General features: G+C 50.4%; 1 protein-coding gene across 1 annotated transcript in view; it reads right to left on the bottom strand.

Annotated features, from left to right (window-relative positions):
- The window catches only part of adgrg4a (adhesion G protein-coupled receptor G4a), a 721,014-nt gene that overhangs the window by 192,284 nt on the left and 510,386 nt on the right, over positions 1–18,344 (bottom strand). Inside the window, exon 14 of the mRNA XM_072501541.1 lies at positions 7,428–7,577. Within this exon, the coding sequence (XP_072357642.1) occupies positions 7,428–7,577 (150 nt within the window). The remainder of the gene's footprint in view (positions 1–7,427; positions 7,578–18,344) is intronic.

Below are 18,344 nucleotides of genomic sequence, written 5' to 3'. Positions count from 1 at the left end.
GTGAGGATAATGAGGAGGGTCAGTGTGGATAGTGAGGAGGGTCAGTGTGGATAGTGAGGAGGGTCAGTGTGGATAGTGAGGAGGGTCAGTGAGGATAGTGAGGAAGATCAGTGAGGATAGTGAGGAGGTTCAGTGAGGATTGTGTCTGGTAAATTAGAAAATTAAAGTTTTTCTTTAAATTTAGAGTACCCAACATTCTATCCAATGAAGGGGCAATTTAGCGCGGCCAATCCACCTACCCTGCATATCTTTGGGTTGTGGGGGCGAAACCCACCCAAACACCGGGAGAATGTGCAAACTCCACACGTGACCCAGAGCCGGGATCGACCCGGGTCCACAGCGCCGTATGCAGCAGTGCTAACCACTGTGCCACCGTGCTGCCCCCATTAGAAAATCAAAGTTGATGGAGAATGAAGGATTGCAGGTTAGTGATCAGGTGGATTGTTACCTGAAAATAAAAGGAAGCGACAGAATGTCTGAATGTCATATTGCATCACGGAATCAGACAAGAGGAGGGAATTTGATAATTGTACAACCCTAACGCTGTGTGACTGGATGCACAAAGCATTCAAAACAAATTTAATGAGTTAAGGATGCAAGTAGAAACAACGGGCATGATTTGATAGTGATTATTGAAACATGGCTACAAGGAGGGTTTAAACTAGTTCAGCAGGGGATTGGGAACCTGAATTGCAGCTCCAGTGTACAGGAGGTTGAGAGTAGTGAGGTCATGAATAAGGTTTCAAAGTTGCAGGAGTGTACCGGCAGGCAGGAAGGTGGTTTAAAGTGTGTCTTCTTCAATGACAGGAGCATCCGGAATAAGGTGGGTGAACTTGCGGCATGGGTTGGTACCTGGGACTTCGATGTTGTGGCCATTTCGGAGACATGGATAGAGCAGGGACAGGAATGGTTGTTGCAGGTGCCAGGGTTTAGATATTTCAGTAAGCGCAGGGAAGGTGGTAAAAGAGGGGGAGGGGTGGCATTGTTAGTCAAGGACAGTATTACGGTGGCAGAAAGGACGTTTGATGAGGACTCGTCTACTGAGGCAGTATGGGCTGAGGTTAGAAACAGGAAAGGAGAGGTCGCCCTGTTAGGGGTTTTCTATAGGCCTCCGAAAAGTTCCAGAGATGTAGAGGAAAGGATTGCAAAGATGATTCTGGATAGGAGCGAAAGCAACAGGGTAGTTGTTACGGGGGACTTTAACTTTCCAAATATTGACTGGAAACGCTATAGTTCGAGTACTTTAGATGAGTCTGTTTTCGTCCAATGTGTGCAGGAGGGTTTCAATCAGACGGGCATCGCGCCGGCCCAAAGGTGCGGAATGCTCCGCATCTTTGGCGGCCTAGCCCCTCAATGTTGGTGCTAGGCCGGCGCCGGAGGGATTTCCGCCCCGCCAGCTGGCAGAAATGGCGTTTGTTGCCCCGCCAGCTGGCGTGGAAATGCGGCCCATGCGCGGGAGCGTCAGCGGCCGCCGACAGTTTCCCGCGCATGCGCAGTGGGGAGAGTCTCTTCCGCCTCCGCCATGATGGAGGCCGTAGCGAAGGCGGAAGGGAAAGAGTGCCCCCACGGCACAGGCCCGCCCGCGGATCGGTGGGCCCCGATCACGGGCCAGGCCACCGTGGGGGCACCCCCCGGAGTCAGATCGCCCCGTGCCCCTCCCCCAGGACCCCGGAGCCCGCCCACGCCGCCTTGTCCCGCCGGTAAATACCAGGTTTGATTTACACCGGCGGGACAGGCAATTCCTGGGCGGGACTTCGGCCCATCCGGGCCGGAGAATCCAGCGGGGGGTCCCGCCAACCAGCGCGGCCCGATTCCCGCCCCCGCCCAATCTTCGGCGGGGGCGGGATTCACGGCAGCCAACGGCCATTCTCCGACCCGGCGGGGGGGTCGGAGAATGACGCCCAGTATGTAGATAGGCCAACAATAGGCGAGGCCATATTGGATTTGGTACTAGGTAATGAACCAGGACAGGTGTTAGATTTGGAGGTAGGAGAGCACTTTGGCGATAGTGACCACAATTCGATTACGTTTACTTTAGTGATGGAAAGGGATAGGTATATACCGCAGGGCAAGAGTTATATCTGGGGGAAAGGCAATTACGATGCGATGAGGCAAGACTTAGGATGCATCGGATGGAGAGGAAAACTGCAGGGGTTGGGCACATTGGAAATGTGGAGCTTGTTCAAGGAACAGCTACTGCGTGTCCTTGATAAGTATGTATCTGTCAGGCAGGGAGGAAGTGGTCGAGCGAGGGAACCGTGATTTACTAAAGCAGTCGAAACACTTGTCAAGAGGAAGAAGGAGGTTTATGTAAAGATGAGACATGAAGGTTCAGTTAGGGCACTCGAGAGTTACAAGTTAGCTAGGAAGGACCTAAAGAGAGAGCTACGAAGAGCCAGGAGGGGACATGAGAAGTCTTTGGCAGGTAGGATCAAGGATAACCCTAAAGCTTTCTATAGCTATGTCAGGAATAAAAGAATGACTAGGGTAAGAGTAGGGCCAGTCAAGGACAGTAGTGGGAAGTTGTGCGTGGAGTCCAAGGAGATTGGAGAGGTGCTAAATGAATATTTTTCGTCAGTATTCACACAGGAAAAAGACAAAGTTATCGAGGAGAATACTGAGATTCAGGCTACTAGACTAGAAGGGCTTGAGGTACGTAAGGAGGAGGGGTTAGCAATTCTGGAAAGTGTGAAAATAGATAAGTCCCCTGGGCCGGATGGGATTTATCCTAGGATTCTCTGGGAAGCTAGGGAGGAGATTGCAGAGCCTTTGACTTTGATCATCTTTGTCGACAGGAATAGTGCCAGAAGACTGGAGGATAGCAAATATTGTCCCCTTGTTCAAGAAGGGGAGTAGAGACAACCCCGGTAACTATAGACCAATGAGCCTTACTTCTGTTGTGGGCAAAATCTTGGAAAGGTTTATAAGAGATAGGGTGTATAATCATCTGGAAAGGAATAATTTGATTAGACATAGTCAACATGGTTTTGTGAAGGGTAGGTCGTGCCTCACAAACCTGATTGAGTTCTTTGAGAAGGTGACCAAACAGGTGGATGAGGGTAAAGCAATTGTTGTGGTGAAAAGGATTTCAGTAAAGCATTTGATAAGGTTCCCCATGGTAGGCTACTGCAGAAAATACAGAGGCATGGGATTCAGGGAGATTTCGCAGTTTGGATCAGAAATTGGCTAGCTGGAAGAAGACAAAGGGTGGTGGTTGATGGAAAATGTTCAGACTGGAGTCCAGTTACTAGTGGTGTACCACAAGGATCTGTTTTGGGGCCACTGCTGTCTGTCATTTTTATAAATGACCTGGAGGAGGGCGTAGAAGGATGGGTGAGTAAATTTGCAGATGACACTAAAGTCGGTGGAGTTGTGGACAGTGCGGAAGGATGTTTCAAGTTACAGAGGGACATAGATAAGCTGCAGTGCTGGGCTGAGAGGTGGCAAATGCAGTTTAATGCAGAAAAGTGTGAGGTGATTCATTTTGGAAGGAATAACAGGAAGACAGAGTACTGAGCTAATGGTAAGATTCTTGGCAGTGTGGATGAGCAGAGAGATCTCGGTGTCCATGTACATAGATCCCTGAAAGTTGCCACCCAGGTTGAGAGGGTTGTTAAGAAGGCGTACGGTGTGTTCGCTTTTATTGGTAGAGGGATTGAGTTTCGGGGCCATGAGGTCATGTTGCAGCTGTACAACACTCTGGTGCGGCCGCATTTGGAGTATTGCGTGCAATTCTGGTCGCCGCATTATAGGAAGGACGTGGAGGCTTTGGAGCGGGTGCAGTGGAGATTTACCAGAATGTTGCCTGGTATGGAGGGAAGATCTTTTGAGGAAAGGCTGAGGGACTTGAGGCTGTTTTCGTTAGAGAGAAGAAGGTTAAGAGGTGACTTAATTGAGGCATACAAGATGATCAGAGGATTAGATAGGTTGGACAGTGAGAGCCTTTTTCCTCGGATGGTGATGTCTAGCACGAGGGGACATAGCTTTAAATTGAGGGGAGATAGATATAGGACAGATGTCAGAGGTAGGTTCTTTACTCCGAGAGTAGTAAGGGCGTGGAATGCCCTGCCTGCAACAGTAGTGGACTCGCAAACACTAAGGGCATTCAAATGGTCACTGGATAGACATATGGACGATAAGGGAATAGTGTAGATGGGCTTTAGAGTGGTTTCACAGGTCGGCGCAACATCGAGGGCCGAAGGGCCTGTACTGCGCTGTAATGTTCTATGTTCTATGTTCTAGGTGTGAGAGTTGAATATCCAAACTCAGTGTTTCAGAAGGATAGACTGCACGGAACAGGAGGTAGTGTAGCTTTGCTGGTAAAGGAAGGGATCAGTGCTGCTGTGAGAGATTATATCCACACTGGAGATCAAGACATGGGGGGGGGGGGATTTTCCGGCTACGTTGTGACTGGCACCGATCCGGCTATTCCCAGTGAATAGCGGGAGAGCCCAGCGCAGAACAGATCACAATGCTGCTGACCCACACTGCCCGAGGCGGTCGGGTTACGGAAAAAGGCAGGTATGTCCGAAGCCTCATTCTCGAAGGTGACATCATTGGAACAGATGTGATGGAGGTGGAGAAACACCCGGAATGGGATGGAGTCCTTACAGGGAGCAGAGATGGAGGAGCTGCAACCGAGGTCGCTGTGGGAGTCGGTGGGTTTGCAATGAATATTGGTGGGCAGTCTATCCCCGGAAATGGAGACAGAGAGGTAAGGACCGGGAAGGGACGTTTCGCAGCTGGACCATGTGAAGGTGAGAGAGGGGTGGAAATTGGAAGCAAAGTTGATAAGGTTTTCCATGTCCAGGCAAGACTATGAAGCGGCACTGATACTCATGCACTGATAGTCATGGATGTAACAGAAACCTGGTAAATGAGTCGAGTGTTTCAGCCTCAACCCCCAATCAGGCCGTGAATTCCAGACACCCAACACCGTCTGGATGAAAATGAATTTCCTCATGTCCCCTCTAATCCTTCTACCAATCACCTTAAATTGAATCACCCTGGCAATTTAGCCCTCAGCTAGGGGAAATCTTTCATGTATACTCTGTCCAGATCCCTCAATCTTGTCCACCTCAATTAGGTCGCCCCTCAGCACGGTAGCACAGTGGTTAGCACTAACAGTGGTTAGTTGCTTCACAGCTCCAGAGTCCCAGGTTCGATTCCCGGCTTGGGTCGCTGTCTGAAGGTCATAGAAGGCAGAGAGTAGCAATGGAAGGATGCTTTTCTAATTGGAGGGCTGTGACCAGTGGTGTTCCACAGGGATCAGTGCTGGGACCTTTGCTCTTTGTAGTATATATAAATGATTTGGAAGAAAATGTAACTGGTCTGATTAGTAAGTTTGCAGACGACACAAAGGTTGGTGGAATTGCGGATAGCGATGAGGACTGTCTGAGGATACAGCAGGATTTAGATTGTTTGGAGACTTGGGCGGAGAGATGGCAGATGGAGTTTAATCCGGACAAATGTGAGGTAATGCATTTTGGAAGGTCTAATGCAGGTAGGGAATATACAGTGAATGGTAGAACCCTCAAGAGTATTGAAAGTCAAAGAGATCTAGGAGTACAGGTCCACAGGTCATTGAAAGGGGCAACACAGGTGGAGAAGGTAGTCAAGAAGGCATACGGCATGCTTGCCTTCATTGGTCGGGGCATTGAGTATAAGAATTGGCAAGTCATGTTGCAGCTGTATAGAACCTTAGTTAGGCCACACTTGGAGTATAGTGTTCAATTCTGGTCGCCACACTACCAGAAGGATGTGGAGGCTTTAGAGAGGGTGCAGAAGAGATTTACCAGAATGTTGCCTGGTATGGAGGGCATTAGCTATGAGGAGCGGTTGAATAAACTCGGTTTGTTCTCACTGGAACGAAGGAGGTTGAGGGGAGACCTGATAGAGGTCTACAAAATTATGAGGGGCATAGACAGAGTGGATAGTCAGAGGCTTTTCCCCGGGGTAGAGGGGTCAATTACTAGGGGGCATAGGTTTAAGGTGAGAGGGGCAAGGTTTAGAGTAGATGTACGAGGCAAGTTTTTTACGCCGAGGGTTCCTGGAACTCACTACCGGAGGAGGTGGTGGAAGCAGGGACGATAGTGACATTTAAGGGGCATCTTGACAAATACATGAATAGGATGGGAATAGAGGGATACGGACCCAGGAAGTGTAGAAGATTGTAGTTTAGTCGGGCAGTATGGTCGGCACGGGCTTGGAGGGCCGAAGGGCCTGTTCCTGTGCTGTACATTTCTTTGTTTTTTGTTCTTTGTTCTGTGCGGAGTCTGCGCGTTCTCCCCGTGTCTGCGTGGATTTCCTCCGAATGGCCTCATTCTGCACTGTACATTCTATGATTCCTCTGTTGTAAGGAAAACAACCCTCGCCTTGAAAATTTCTCCTGGCTGCAATTTTCTAGCCCTGGCAGCATCCTTGTAAAACTCCTCTGTTCTATTCCAGAGCAATAACATCCTTCCTGTAATGTGGTGACCAGAACTGCACACACAATACTCCAGCTATGGTCTTACCAGCGTTTTAGTCAGTTCCATCATTGCAGCCCTGCTTTTATATTCAATATCTCGTCCAATAAAGGAAAGTGTTCCATATGCTTTGTTGGCCACCTTGTCCACCTGTCCTGCCACCTTCGGGGACCTGTGGACATGCACTCCAAGGTCTCTCACTTCCTCAAACCCTCTCAATATGTTCCCATTTATTAAGTTACTCCCTTGCTGTATCTCCAGTTTAGGGCCATTTCTCTGTGGTCAGGTTTCAGTTGTTTTAGTTCTTCGTGCTTTGGGAATCTGGGTTCCTTCTCCGGCTTCTCAGCGATTTGGGGGCCTCTCCTGGCACATGTTGTGAAGGTTCTTGGTGCTTCATGAAGGGGCTTATGTGCTTGAGAACAAAGCGTTAATTGTTAACCCGCAACTATACACATCTCCCAGGTACAGCCCAGGTATCAATGCTGTCTCCATACTGGCCCCTTCCAGACTCTACTACACATAGTCTACCATCTACCAGGGCTGGTTTAGCACAGTGGGCTGAACAGTTGGCTTGTAATGCAGAACAATACCAGCAGCGCGGGTTCAATTCCCGTACCAGCCTCCCCGAACAGGCGCCTGAATGTGGCAACTAGGGGCTTTTCACAGTAACTTCATTGAAGCCTACTCGTGACAATAAGCGATTATTATTATGATCATTATCACACACCAGACCTATCCCGTGGGCCGGATGTGAGCCCTACGCCCCTCTGGACCCTAGAGGCAGTATTCCAAATTCCTGTCGACCTGCAGAGTTTCAACACAAGATTCTGCTTGGAGCTGCTCCTCCAATCATAGGTCTTTCCCTCCGCTGACTCCTGCTGATGGGCCATCGATGCCAGCTTCAGTTACCCTGCTCCACACAATATCCCACCCAAATACAGCTTTTCAGGAAGATCTTACCGTTCCCATAGTTTTGGGGAGGAATTAAATTATTTCTCGATCCGTTCGAGGATATGGTTGTTGAATTAGATTCACAGGATTTGTTGGAACGAGCTATAGAATCGGTCCTTCCGTCTTTCGTCTTTGCATTGGTCCCAGTTCTGCTCCACTCTATAATCAGAAAGAATCACAGAATCACACAATGTTTACAACACAGAAGGAGGCCATTCTGCCCATTGCATCTGCACCAGCCCTCTCGAGGAGCAATTCACCGAGCACCATCCTCCTCCCACCTCGTCCGTCCCCCCCCTCCCTGTTCCCCCAGAGACCCTCCAAACTCCATACTAAATTTCCCTTAGTGTTGGGTGGGGTTACTGGGTTATGGGGATGGGGTGGGAGTGTGGGCTTGGGTAGGGTGCTCTTTCCAAGAGCCGGTGCAGACTCGATGGGCCGAATGGCCTCCTTCTGCCCCGTAACTTCTATGAAATTACTATCTATGAAATTACTCTTCTTTTTCAGCTGCCCCTACTTCACCCACATTCCAGATCCCTACCACTTGCTGGGTCAGAATACTCTTTCTCATGTTGCCACTGGGTCTTTTACGAATTACTTTAAATCTGTTCCCTCTCGTTCTTGATCCTTCCACCAATGGAAACAGTTTCTCCCTGTCTACTCTATCCAGATGAAGAACATCAGCTCACACTGGCCCAGAGGTCAATGTATGGAGCTCTACAATATAACATCTGAACTCAGTATCATTAATGATAGTTATACCTCAATCTCTTCGCAAGAATGTACTAAAGATCCTCTCTTGAGGGAGATGGTCATTGCCGGGCACTTGTGTGGCGCGAATGTAACTTTTCACTTGTCAGCCCAACTCCTCAGATAATGAAGCAGTCCCTGTCCAACTGCTGCAGTTGGACAGGGACTGCTTCATTATCTGAGGAGTCGCGAATGGTGCTGAACATTGTGCAGTCACCCGCAAACATCCCCACTTCTGACCTTATGACGGGAGGGAGGTCATTGATGAAGCAGCTGAAGATGGTTGGGTCTAGGACAAGACCCTGAGCAACTCCTGCAGTGATGCCCTGGAGCTGAGATGATTGACCTCCAACCACCACAACCATCTTCCTTTGTGCCGGGAATGACTCCAACCAGCGGAGAGTTTTCCCCCCGACTCCCATTGACTCCAGTTTAGCTCGGGCTCCTTGATGCCACACTCAGTCAAATGCTCCTGGATGTCAAGGGCAGTCACTCTCACCTCACCTCTGGCATTCAGCTCTTTTGTCCATGGTTGAACCAAGGCTGTAATGAGGTCAGGAGCTGAGTGACCCTGGCGGAACCCAAACTGAGCGTCCGTGAGCAGGTTATTGCGGAGTAAGTGCCGCTTGATAGCTCTGTTGATAACCCTTTCCATCACTTTGCTGATGATGGAGAGTAGACTGATAGGGCGGTAATCGGCTGGGTTGGATTTGTCCTGTTTCTTGTGTACTGGACACACCTGGGCAATTTTCCACATTGCCGGGTAGATGCCAGTGTTGTAGTTGTACTGGAACAGCTTGTTGAGGGGCATGGCAAGTTCTGGAGCACAAGTCTTCAGTACTGTTGCTGGAATATTGTCAGGACCCAGAGCCTTTGCAGTATCCAGTCCCTTCAGCCATTTCTGGATATCACGTGGAGTGAATCGTATTGGCTGAAGACTGACATCTGTGATGCTGGGACTCTCCGGAGGAGACCGAGACGGATCATCCACTCGGCACTTCTGGCTGAAGATTGTTGCGAATGCCTCAGCCTTGTCTTTTGCACAGATGTGCTGGGCTCCTCCATCATTGAGGATGGGGATATTCGTGAAACCTCCGCCTCCAGTGAGTTATTTAATTGTCCACCACCATTCACGGCTGGATGTGGCAGGACTGCAGAGCTTAGATTTGATTCGTTCATTGTGGGATCGCTTCGCTCTGTCTGTTACTTGCTGCTTATGCTGTCTGGCACACAAGTAATCCTGTGTTGTAGCTTCACCAGGTTGACGCCTCATTTTTCAGAAATGTTGCTCCTGCCATGCTCTCCTGCACTCGTCATTGAACCAGGGTTGACCCCCTGGCTGGGGGGTAATGGGGGAGTGGGGGATTCGCCGGGCCAGGAGGTTACAGATTGTGGTTGATACAATTCTGCTGCTGCTGATGGTCCACAGCGCCTCGTGGATGCCCAGTCTGGAGTTGCTCGATCTGTTCGGAGTCTACCCCATTTAGCACGGTGCCACACAACACGATGGAGAATATCCTCAATGTGAAGACTGTCTCCACAAGGACTGTGCGGTGGTCACTGCTACCGATACTGTCAGGGACAGATACATCTGCAGCAGGCAGGTTGGGGAGGATGAGGTCAAGTATGTTTTTCTCTCTTGTTGGTTCCCTCACCACCTGCTGCACTCCCAGTCTAGCAGCTCTGTCCTTTAGGACCCGGCCAGCTCGGTCTCCGGTGGTGTTACCGAGCCAGTCTCGGCGATGGACATTGAAGTCCCCACCCAGAGTATATTCTGTGCCCTTGCCACCCACAGAGCTTCCAACAAGTGGTGTTCAACATGGAGGAGAACTGACTCATCAGCTGATGGTGGCCGGTATGTGGTGATCAGCAGGAGGTTTCCTTGCCCATGTTTAATCTGAAGCCAGGAGATCTCATGGGGTCCAGAGTCAATGTTGAAGACACCCAGGGTAACTCCCTCCCGACTGATTTTGATTAATAAGGGGATCAGGGGTTGTGGGGAGAAGGCAGGAGAATGGGGATGAGACAATATCAGCCATGATTGAATGGCGGAGCAGACTCGATGGGCCGAGTGGCCTAATTCTGCTCCTGTCTTATGGTCTTATAGACTGTGCTGCCACTTCTGCTGGGTCAGTCCTGCCGGTTTCATTGAGATCACATCAACTCTCATTCTTCTAAATTACAATGAATAGAGTCCCAACCTGTTTAAGGTTTGTCCATTAGACAAACACCCCATATCGGGGATCATCACAAACACCCCATATCGGGGATCATCACGAACACCCCATATCGGGGATCATCACAAACACTCCATATCGGGGATCATCACAAACACCCCATATCGGGGATCATCACAAACACCCCATATCGGGGATCATCACAAACACTCCATATCGGGGATCATCACAAACACTCCATATCGGGGATCATCACAAACACCCCATATCAGGGATCATCACAAACACCCCATATCGGGGATCATCACAAACACCCCATATCGGGGATCATCACAAACACTCCATATCGGGGATCATCACAAACACCCCATATCGGGGATCATCACAAACACTCCATATCGAGGATCATCACAAACACTCCATATCGGGGATCATCACAAACACCCCATATCGGGGATCATCACGAACATCCCATATCGGGGATCATCACGAACACCCCATATCGGGGATCATCACAAACACTCCATATCGGGGATCATCACGAACACCCCATATCGGGGATCATCACAAACACCCCATATCGGGGATCATCACGAACACCCCATATCGGGGATCATCACAAACACCCCATATCGGGGATCATCACAAACACTCCATATCGGGGATCATCACAAACACCCCATATCGGGGATCATCACGAACACCCCATATCGGGGATCATCACGAACACCCCATATCGGGGATCATCACAAACACTCCATATCGGGGATCATCACGAACACCCCATATCGGGGATCATCACAAACACCCCATATCGGGGATCATCACAAATACCCCATATCGGGGATCATCACAAACACCCCATATCGGGGATCATCACAAACACCCCATATCGGGGATCATCACAAACACTCCATATTGGGGATCATCACAAACACCCCATATCGGGGATCATCACAAATACCCCATATCGGGGAGCATCACAAACACCCCATATTGGGGATCATCACAAACACCCCATATCGGGGATCATCACAAATACCCCACATCGGGAATCATCACAAACACTCCATATCGGGGATCATCACAGACATCCCATATCGGGGATCATCACAAATACCCCACATCGGGAATCATCACAAACACTCCATATCGGGGATCATCACAAACACCCCATATCGGGGATCATCACAAACACCCCATATCGGGGATCATCACAAATACCCCACATCGGGGATCATCACAAACACTCCATATCGGGGATCATCACAAACACCCCATATCGGGGATCATCACAAACATCCCATATCAGGGATCATCACAAACACCTCATATCGGGGATCATCACAAACACCCCATATCGGGGATCATCACAAACACCCCATATCGGGGATCATCACAAATACCCCATTTCGGGGATCATCACAAACACCCCACATCGGGGATCATCACAAACACCCCATATCGGGGATTATCACAAACACCCCATATCGGGGATCATCACAAACACCCCATATCGGGGATCGTCACAAACACTCCATATCGGGGATCATCACAAACACCCCATATCGGGGATCATCACGAACACCCCATATCGGGGATCATCACAAACACTCCATATCGGGGATCATCACGAACACCCCATATCGGGGATCATCACAAACACCCCATATCGGGGATCATCACGAACACCCCATATCGGGGATCATCACAAACACCCCATATCGGGGATCATCACAAACACTCCATATCGGGGATCATCACAAACACCCCATATCGGGGATCATCACGAACACCCCATATCGGGGATCATCACGAACACCCCATATCGGGGATCATCACAAACACTCCATATCGGGGATCATCACGAACACCCCATATCGGGGATCATCACAAACACCCCATATCGGGGATCATCACAAATACCCCATATCGGGGATCATCACAAACACCCCATATCGGGGATCATCACAAACACCCCATATCGGGGATCATCACAAACACTCCATATTGGGGATCATCACAAACACCCCATATCGGGGATCATCACAAATACCCCATATCGGGGAGCATCACAAACACCCCATATTGGGGATCATCACAAACACCCCATATCGGGGATCATCACAAATACCCCACATCGGGAATCATCACAAACACTCCATATCGGGGATCATCACAGACATCCCATATCGGGGATCATCACAAATACCCCACATCGGGAATCATCACAAACACTCCATATCGGGGATCATCACAAACACCCCATATCGGGGATCATCACAAACACCCCATATCGGGGATCATCACAAATACCCCACGTCGGGGATCATCACAAACACTCCATATCGGGGATCATCACAAACACCCCATATCGGGGATCATCACGAACATCCCATATCAGGGATCATCACAAACACCTCATATCGGGGATCATCACAAACACCCCATATCGGGGATCATCACAAACACCCCTTTTCGGGGAACATCACAAATACCCCATTTCGGGGATCATCACAAACACCCCACATCGGGGATCATCACAAACACCCCATATCGGGGATTATCACAAACACCCCATATCGGGGATCATCACAAACACCCCATATCGGGGATCGTCACAAACACTCCATATCGGGGATCATCACAAATACCCCACATCGGGGATCATCACAAACACACCATATTGGGGATCATCACAAATACCCCACATCGGGGATCATCACAAACACCCCATATCGGGGATCATCACAAACACCCCATATCGGGGATCATCACAAACATTCCATATCGGGGATCACCACAAACACTCCATATCGGGGATCATCACAAACACCCCATATCGGGGATCATCACAAACACCCCATATCGGGGATCATCAGAAACACTCCATATCGGGGATCATCAGAAACACTCCATATCAGGGATCATCACAAACACCCCATATCGGGGATCATCACAAACACCCCATATCGGGGATCATCAGAAAAACTCCATATCGGGGATCATCAGAAACACTCCATATCGGGGGTCATCAGAAACACTCCATATCGGGGATCATCAGAAACACTCCATATCGGGGATCATCACAAACACTCCATATCGGGGATCATCACAAACACCCCATATCGGGGATCATCAGAAACACTCCATATCGGGGATCATCAGAAACATCCCATATCGGGGATCATCACAAACACCCCATATCGGGGATCATCACAAACACCCCATATCGGGGATCATCACAAACACTCCATATCGGGTATCATCACAAACACCCCATATCAGGGATCATCACAAACACCCCATATCGGGGATCATCACAAACACTCCATATCGGGGATCATCACAAACACCCCATATCGGGGATCATCACAAACACCCCATATTGGGGATCATCACAAACACTCCATATCGGGGATCATCACAAACACTCCATATCGGGGATCATCAGAAACACTCCATATCGGGGATCATCAGAAACATCCCATATCGGGGATCATCACAAACACCCCATATCGGGGATCATCACAAACACCCCATATCGGGGATCATCACAAACACTCCATATCGGGGATCATCACAAACACCCCATATCAGGGATCATCACAAACACCCCATATCGGGGATCATCACAAACACTCCATATCGGGGATCATCACAAACACCCCATATCGGGGATCATCACAAACACCCCATATCGGGGATCATCACAAACACTCCATATCGGGGATCATCACAAACACCCCATATCGGGGATCATCACAAACACTCCATATCGGGGATCATCACAAACACCCCATATCGGGGATCATCACAAACACCCCATATCGGGGATCATCACAAACACTCCATATCGGGGATCATCACAAACACCCCATATCGGGGATCATCACAAACACCCCATATCAGGGATCATCACAAACACCCCATATCGGGGATCATCACAAACACCCCATATCGGGGATCATCACAAACACCCCATATCGGGGATCATCACAAACACTCCATATCGGGGATCATCACAAACACTCCATATCGAGGATCATCACAAACACTCCATATCGGGGGTCATCACAAACACCCCATATCGGGGATCATCACAAACACCCCATATCGGGGATCATCACAAACACCCCATATCGGGAATCATCACAAACACTCCATATCGGGGATCATCACAAACACCCCATATCAGGGATTATCACAAACACCCCATATCGGGGATCATCACAAACACCCCATATCGGGGATCATCACAAACACCCCATATCGGGGATTTCGGCGGGAGAACAGCTGGTGAGTCAGTTTCAGCGGGAGCATTGCGGAAGTGGTTGCTGGGAGGTAAGTCTGTCCTTTAAAAGCACTTGTCTTTGCAGGGGCAGGCCAGTCGATTTCGGCGTGAGAACAGCTGGTGAGTCAGTTTCAGCGGGAGCAGTGCGGAAGTGGTTGCTGGGAGGTAAGTCTGTCCTTTAAAAGCACTTGTCTTTGCAGGGGCAGGCCAGTCGATTTCGGCGGGAGAACAGCTGGTGAGTCAGTTTCAGCGGGAGCAGTGCGGAAGTGGTTGCTGGGAGGTAAGTCTGTCCTTTAAAAGCACTTGTCTTTGCAGGGGCAGGCCAGTCGATTTCGGTGGGAGAATCAGCTGGTGTGTCAGTTTCAGCGGGAGCAGTGCGGAAGTGGTTGCTGGGAGGTAAGTCTGTCCTTTAAAAGCACTTGTCTTTGCAGGGGCAGGCCAGTCGATTTCGGCGTGAGAACAGCTGGTGAGTCAGTTTCAGCGGGAGCAGTGCGGAAGTGGTTGCTGGGAGGTAAGTCTGTCCTTTAAAAGCACTTGTCTTTGCAGGGGCAGGCCAGTCGATTTCGGCGTGAGAACAGCTGGTGAGTCAGTTTCAGCGGGAGCAGTGCGGAAGTGGTTGCTGGGAGGTAAGTCTGTCCTTTAAAAGCATTTGTCTTTGCAGGGGCAGGCCAGTCGATTTCGGCGGGGGAATCAGCTGGTGAGTCAGTTTCAGCGCGAGCAGTGCGGAAGTGGTTGCGGGGAGGTAAGTCTGTCCTTTAAAAGCACTTGGCTTTGCAGGGGCAGGCCAGTCGATTTCGGCGTGAGAACAGCTGGTGAGTCAGTTTCAGCGGGATCAGTGTGGAAGTGGTTGCTGGGAGGTAAGTCTGTCCTTTAAAAGCACTTGGCTTTGCAGGGGCAGTCCAGTCGATTTCGGCGGGAGAATCAGCTGGTGAGTCAGTTTCAGTGGGAGCAGTGTGGAAGTGGTTGCTGGGAGGTAAGTCTGTCCTTTAAAAGCACTTGTCTTTGCAGGGGCAGGCCAGTGGATAACGGCGTGAGAACAGCTGGTGAGTCAGTTTCAGCGGGAGCAGTGCGGAAGTGGTTGCTGGGAGGTAAGTCTGTCCTTTAAAAGCACTTGTCTTTGCAGGGGCAGGCCAGTCGATTTCGGCGGGAGAATCAGCTGGTGAGTCAGTTTCGGCGGGAGCAGTGCGGAAGTGGTTGCTGGGAGGTAAGTCTGTCCTTTAAAAGCACTTGTCTTTGCAGGGGCAGGCCAGTCGATTTCGGCGGGAGAATCAGCTGGTGAGTCAATTTCAGCGGGTGCAGTGCGAAGTGGTTGCTGGGAGGTAAGTCTGTCCTTTAAAAGCACTTGTCTTTGCAGGGGCAGGCCAGTCGATTTCGGCGGGGAGTCAGCTGGTGAGTCAGTTTGAGCGGGAGCAGTGCGGAAGTGGTTGCTGGGAGGTAAGTCTGTCCTTTAAAAGCACTTGTCTTTGCAGGGGCAGGCCAGTCGATTTCGGCGGGAGAATCAGTTGGTGAGTCAGTTTCAGCGGGAGCAGTGCGGAAGTGGTTGCTGGGAGGTAAGTCTGTCCTTTAAAAGCACTTGTCTTTGCAGGGGCAGGCCAGACGATTTCGGCGGGAGAATCAGCTGTTGAGTCAGTTTCAGCGGGAGCTGTGCGGAAGTGGTTGCTGGGAGGTAAGTCTGTCCTTTAAAAGCACTTGTCTTTGCAGGGGCAGGCCAGTCGATTTCGGCGGGAGAATCAGCTGGTGAGTCAGTTTCAGCGGGAGCGGTGCGGCAGTGGTTGCTGGGAGGTAAGTCAACCTTTAAAAGCACTTGTCTTTGCAGAGGCAGGCCAGTCGATTTCGGCATGAGAACAGCTGCTGAGTCAGTTTCAGCGGGAGCAGTGCGGAAGGGGTTGCTGGGAGGTAAGTCTGTCCTTTAAAAGCACTTGTCTTTGCAGGGGCAGGCCAGTCGATTTCGGCGGGAGAATCAGCTGGTGAGTCAGTTTCAGCGGGAGCAGTGCGGAAGTGGCTGCTGGGAGGTAAGTCTGTCCTTTAAAAGCACTTGTCTTTGCAGGGGCAGGCCAGTCGATTTCGGCGGGTGAATCAACTGGTGAGTCAGTTTCAGCGGGAGCAGTGCGGAAGTGGTTGCTGGGAGGTAAGTCTGTCCTTTAAAAGCACTTGTCTTTGCAGGGGCAGGCCAGTCGATTTCGGCGGGAGAAACAGCTGGTGAGTCAGTTTAAGCGGGAGCAGTGCGGAAGTGGTTGCTGGGAGGTAAGTCTGTCCTTTAAAAGCACTTGTCTTTGCAGGGGCAGGCCAGTCGATTTCGGCGGGAGAATCAGCTGGTGAGTCAGTTTCAGCGGGAGCAGTGCGTAAGTGGTTGCTGGGAGATTAGTCTGTCCTTTAAAAGCACTTGTCTTTGCAGGGGCAGGCGAGTCGATTTCGGCGGGAGAATCAGCTGGTTAGTCAGTTTCAGCGGGAGCAGTGCGGAAGTGGTTGCTGGGAGGTAAGTCTGTCCTTTAAAAGCACTTGTCTTTGCAGGGGCAGGCCAGTCGATTTCGGCGGGAGAATGAGTTGGTGAGTCAGTTTCAGCGGGAGCAGTGCGGAAGTGGTTGCTGGGAGGTAAGTCTGTCCTTTAAAAGCACTTGTCTTTGCAGGGGCAGGCCAGTCGATTTCGGCGGGAGAATCAGCTGGTGAGTCAGTTTCAGCGGGAGCAGAGCGGAAGTGGTTGCTGGGAGATAAGTCTGTCCTTTAAAAGCACCTGTCTTTGCAGGGGCAGGCCAGTCGATTTCGGCGGGAGAATCAGCTGGTGAGTTTTTTCAGCGGGAGCAGTGCGGAAGTGGTTGCTGGGAGGTAAGTCTGTCCTTTAAAAGCACCTGTCTTTGCAGGGGCAGGCCAGTCGATTTCGGTGGGAGAATCAGCTGGTGAGTCAGTTTCAGCGGGAGCAGTGCGGAAGTGGTTGCTGGGAGGTAAGTCTGTCCTTTAAAAGCACTTGTCTTTGCAGGGGCAGGCCAGTCGATTTCGGCGGGAGAATCAGCTGGTGAGTCAGTTTCAGCGGGAGCAGTGCGGAAGTGGTTGCTGGGATGTAAGTCTGTCCTTTAAAAGCACTTGTCTTTGCAGGGGCAGGCCAGTCGATTTCGGCGGGAGAATCAGCTGGTGAGTCAGTTTCAGCGGGAGCAGTGCGGAAGTGGTTGCTGGGAGGTAAGTCTGTCCTTTAAAAGCACTTGTCTTTGCAGGGGCAGGCCAGTCGATTTCGGCGGGAGAACAGCTGGTGAGTCAGTTTCAGCGGGAGCAGTGCGGAAGTGGATGCTGGGAGGTAAGTCTGTCCTTTAAACGCACTTGTCCTTGCATGGGCAGGTCAGTTCATTTCGGTGTGAGAACAGCTGGTGAGTCAGTTTCAGCGGGATCAGTGCGGAAGTGGTTGCTGGGAGGTAATTCTGTCCTTTAAAAGCACTTGTCTTAGCAGGGGCAGGCCAGTCGATTTCAGCGGGAGAATCAGCTGGTGAGTCAGTTTCAGCGGGAGCAGTGCGGAAGTGGTTGCTGTGAGATAAGTCGGTCCTTTAAAAGCACTTGTCTTTGCAGGGGCAGGCCAGTCGATTTCAGCGGGAGAATCAGCTGGTGAGTCAGTTTCAGCGGGAGCATTGCGGAAGTGGTTGCTGGGAGGTAATTCTGTCCTTTAAAAGCACTTCTCTTTGCAGGGGCAGGCCAGTCGATTTCGGCGGGAGAATCAGCTGG

This window comes from Scyliorhinus torazame, chromosome 5, assembly GCF_047496885.1.
Source record: "Scyliorhinus torazame isolate Kashiwa2021f chromosome 5, sScyTor2.1, whole genome shotgun sequence".
Classification (NCBI taxonomy): Eukaryota; Metazoa; Chordata; class Chondrichthyes; order Carcharhiniformes; family Scyliorhinidae; genus Scyliorhinus; species Scyliorhinus torazame.
The sequence above is the reverse complement of the archived record's forward strand: the minus strand, read 5'-3'. Positions and strand labels throughout refer to the sequence as shown.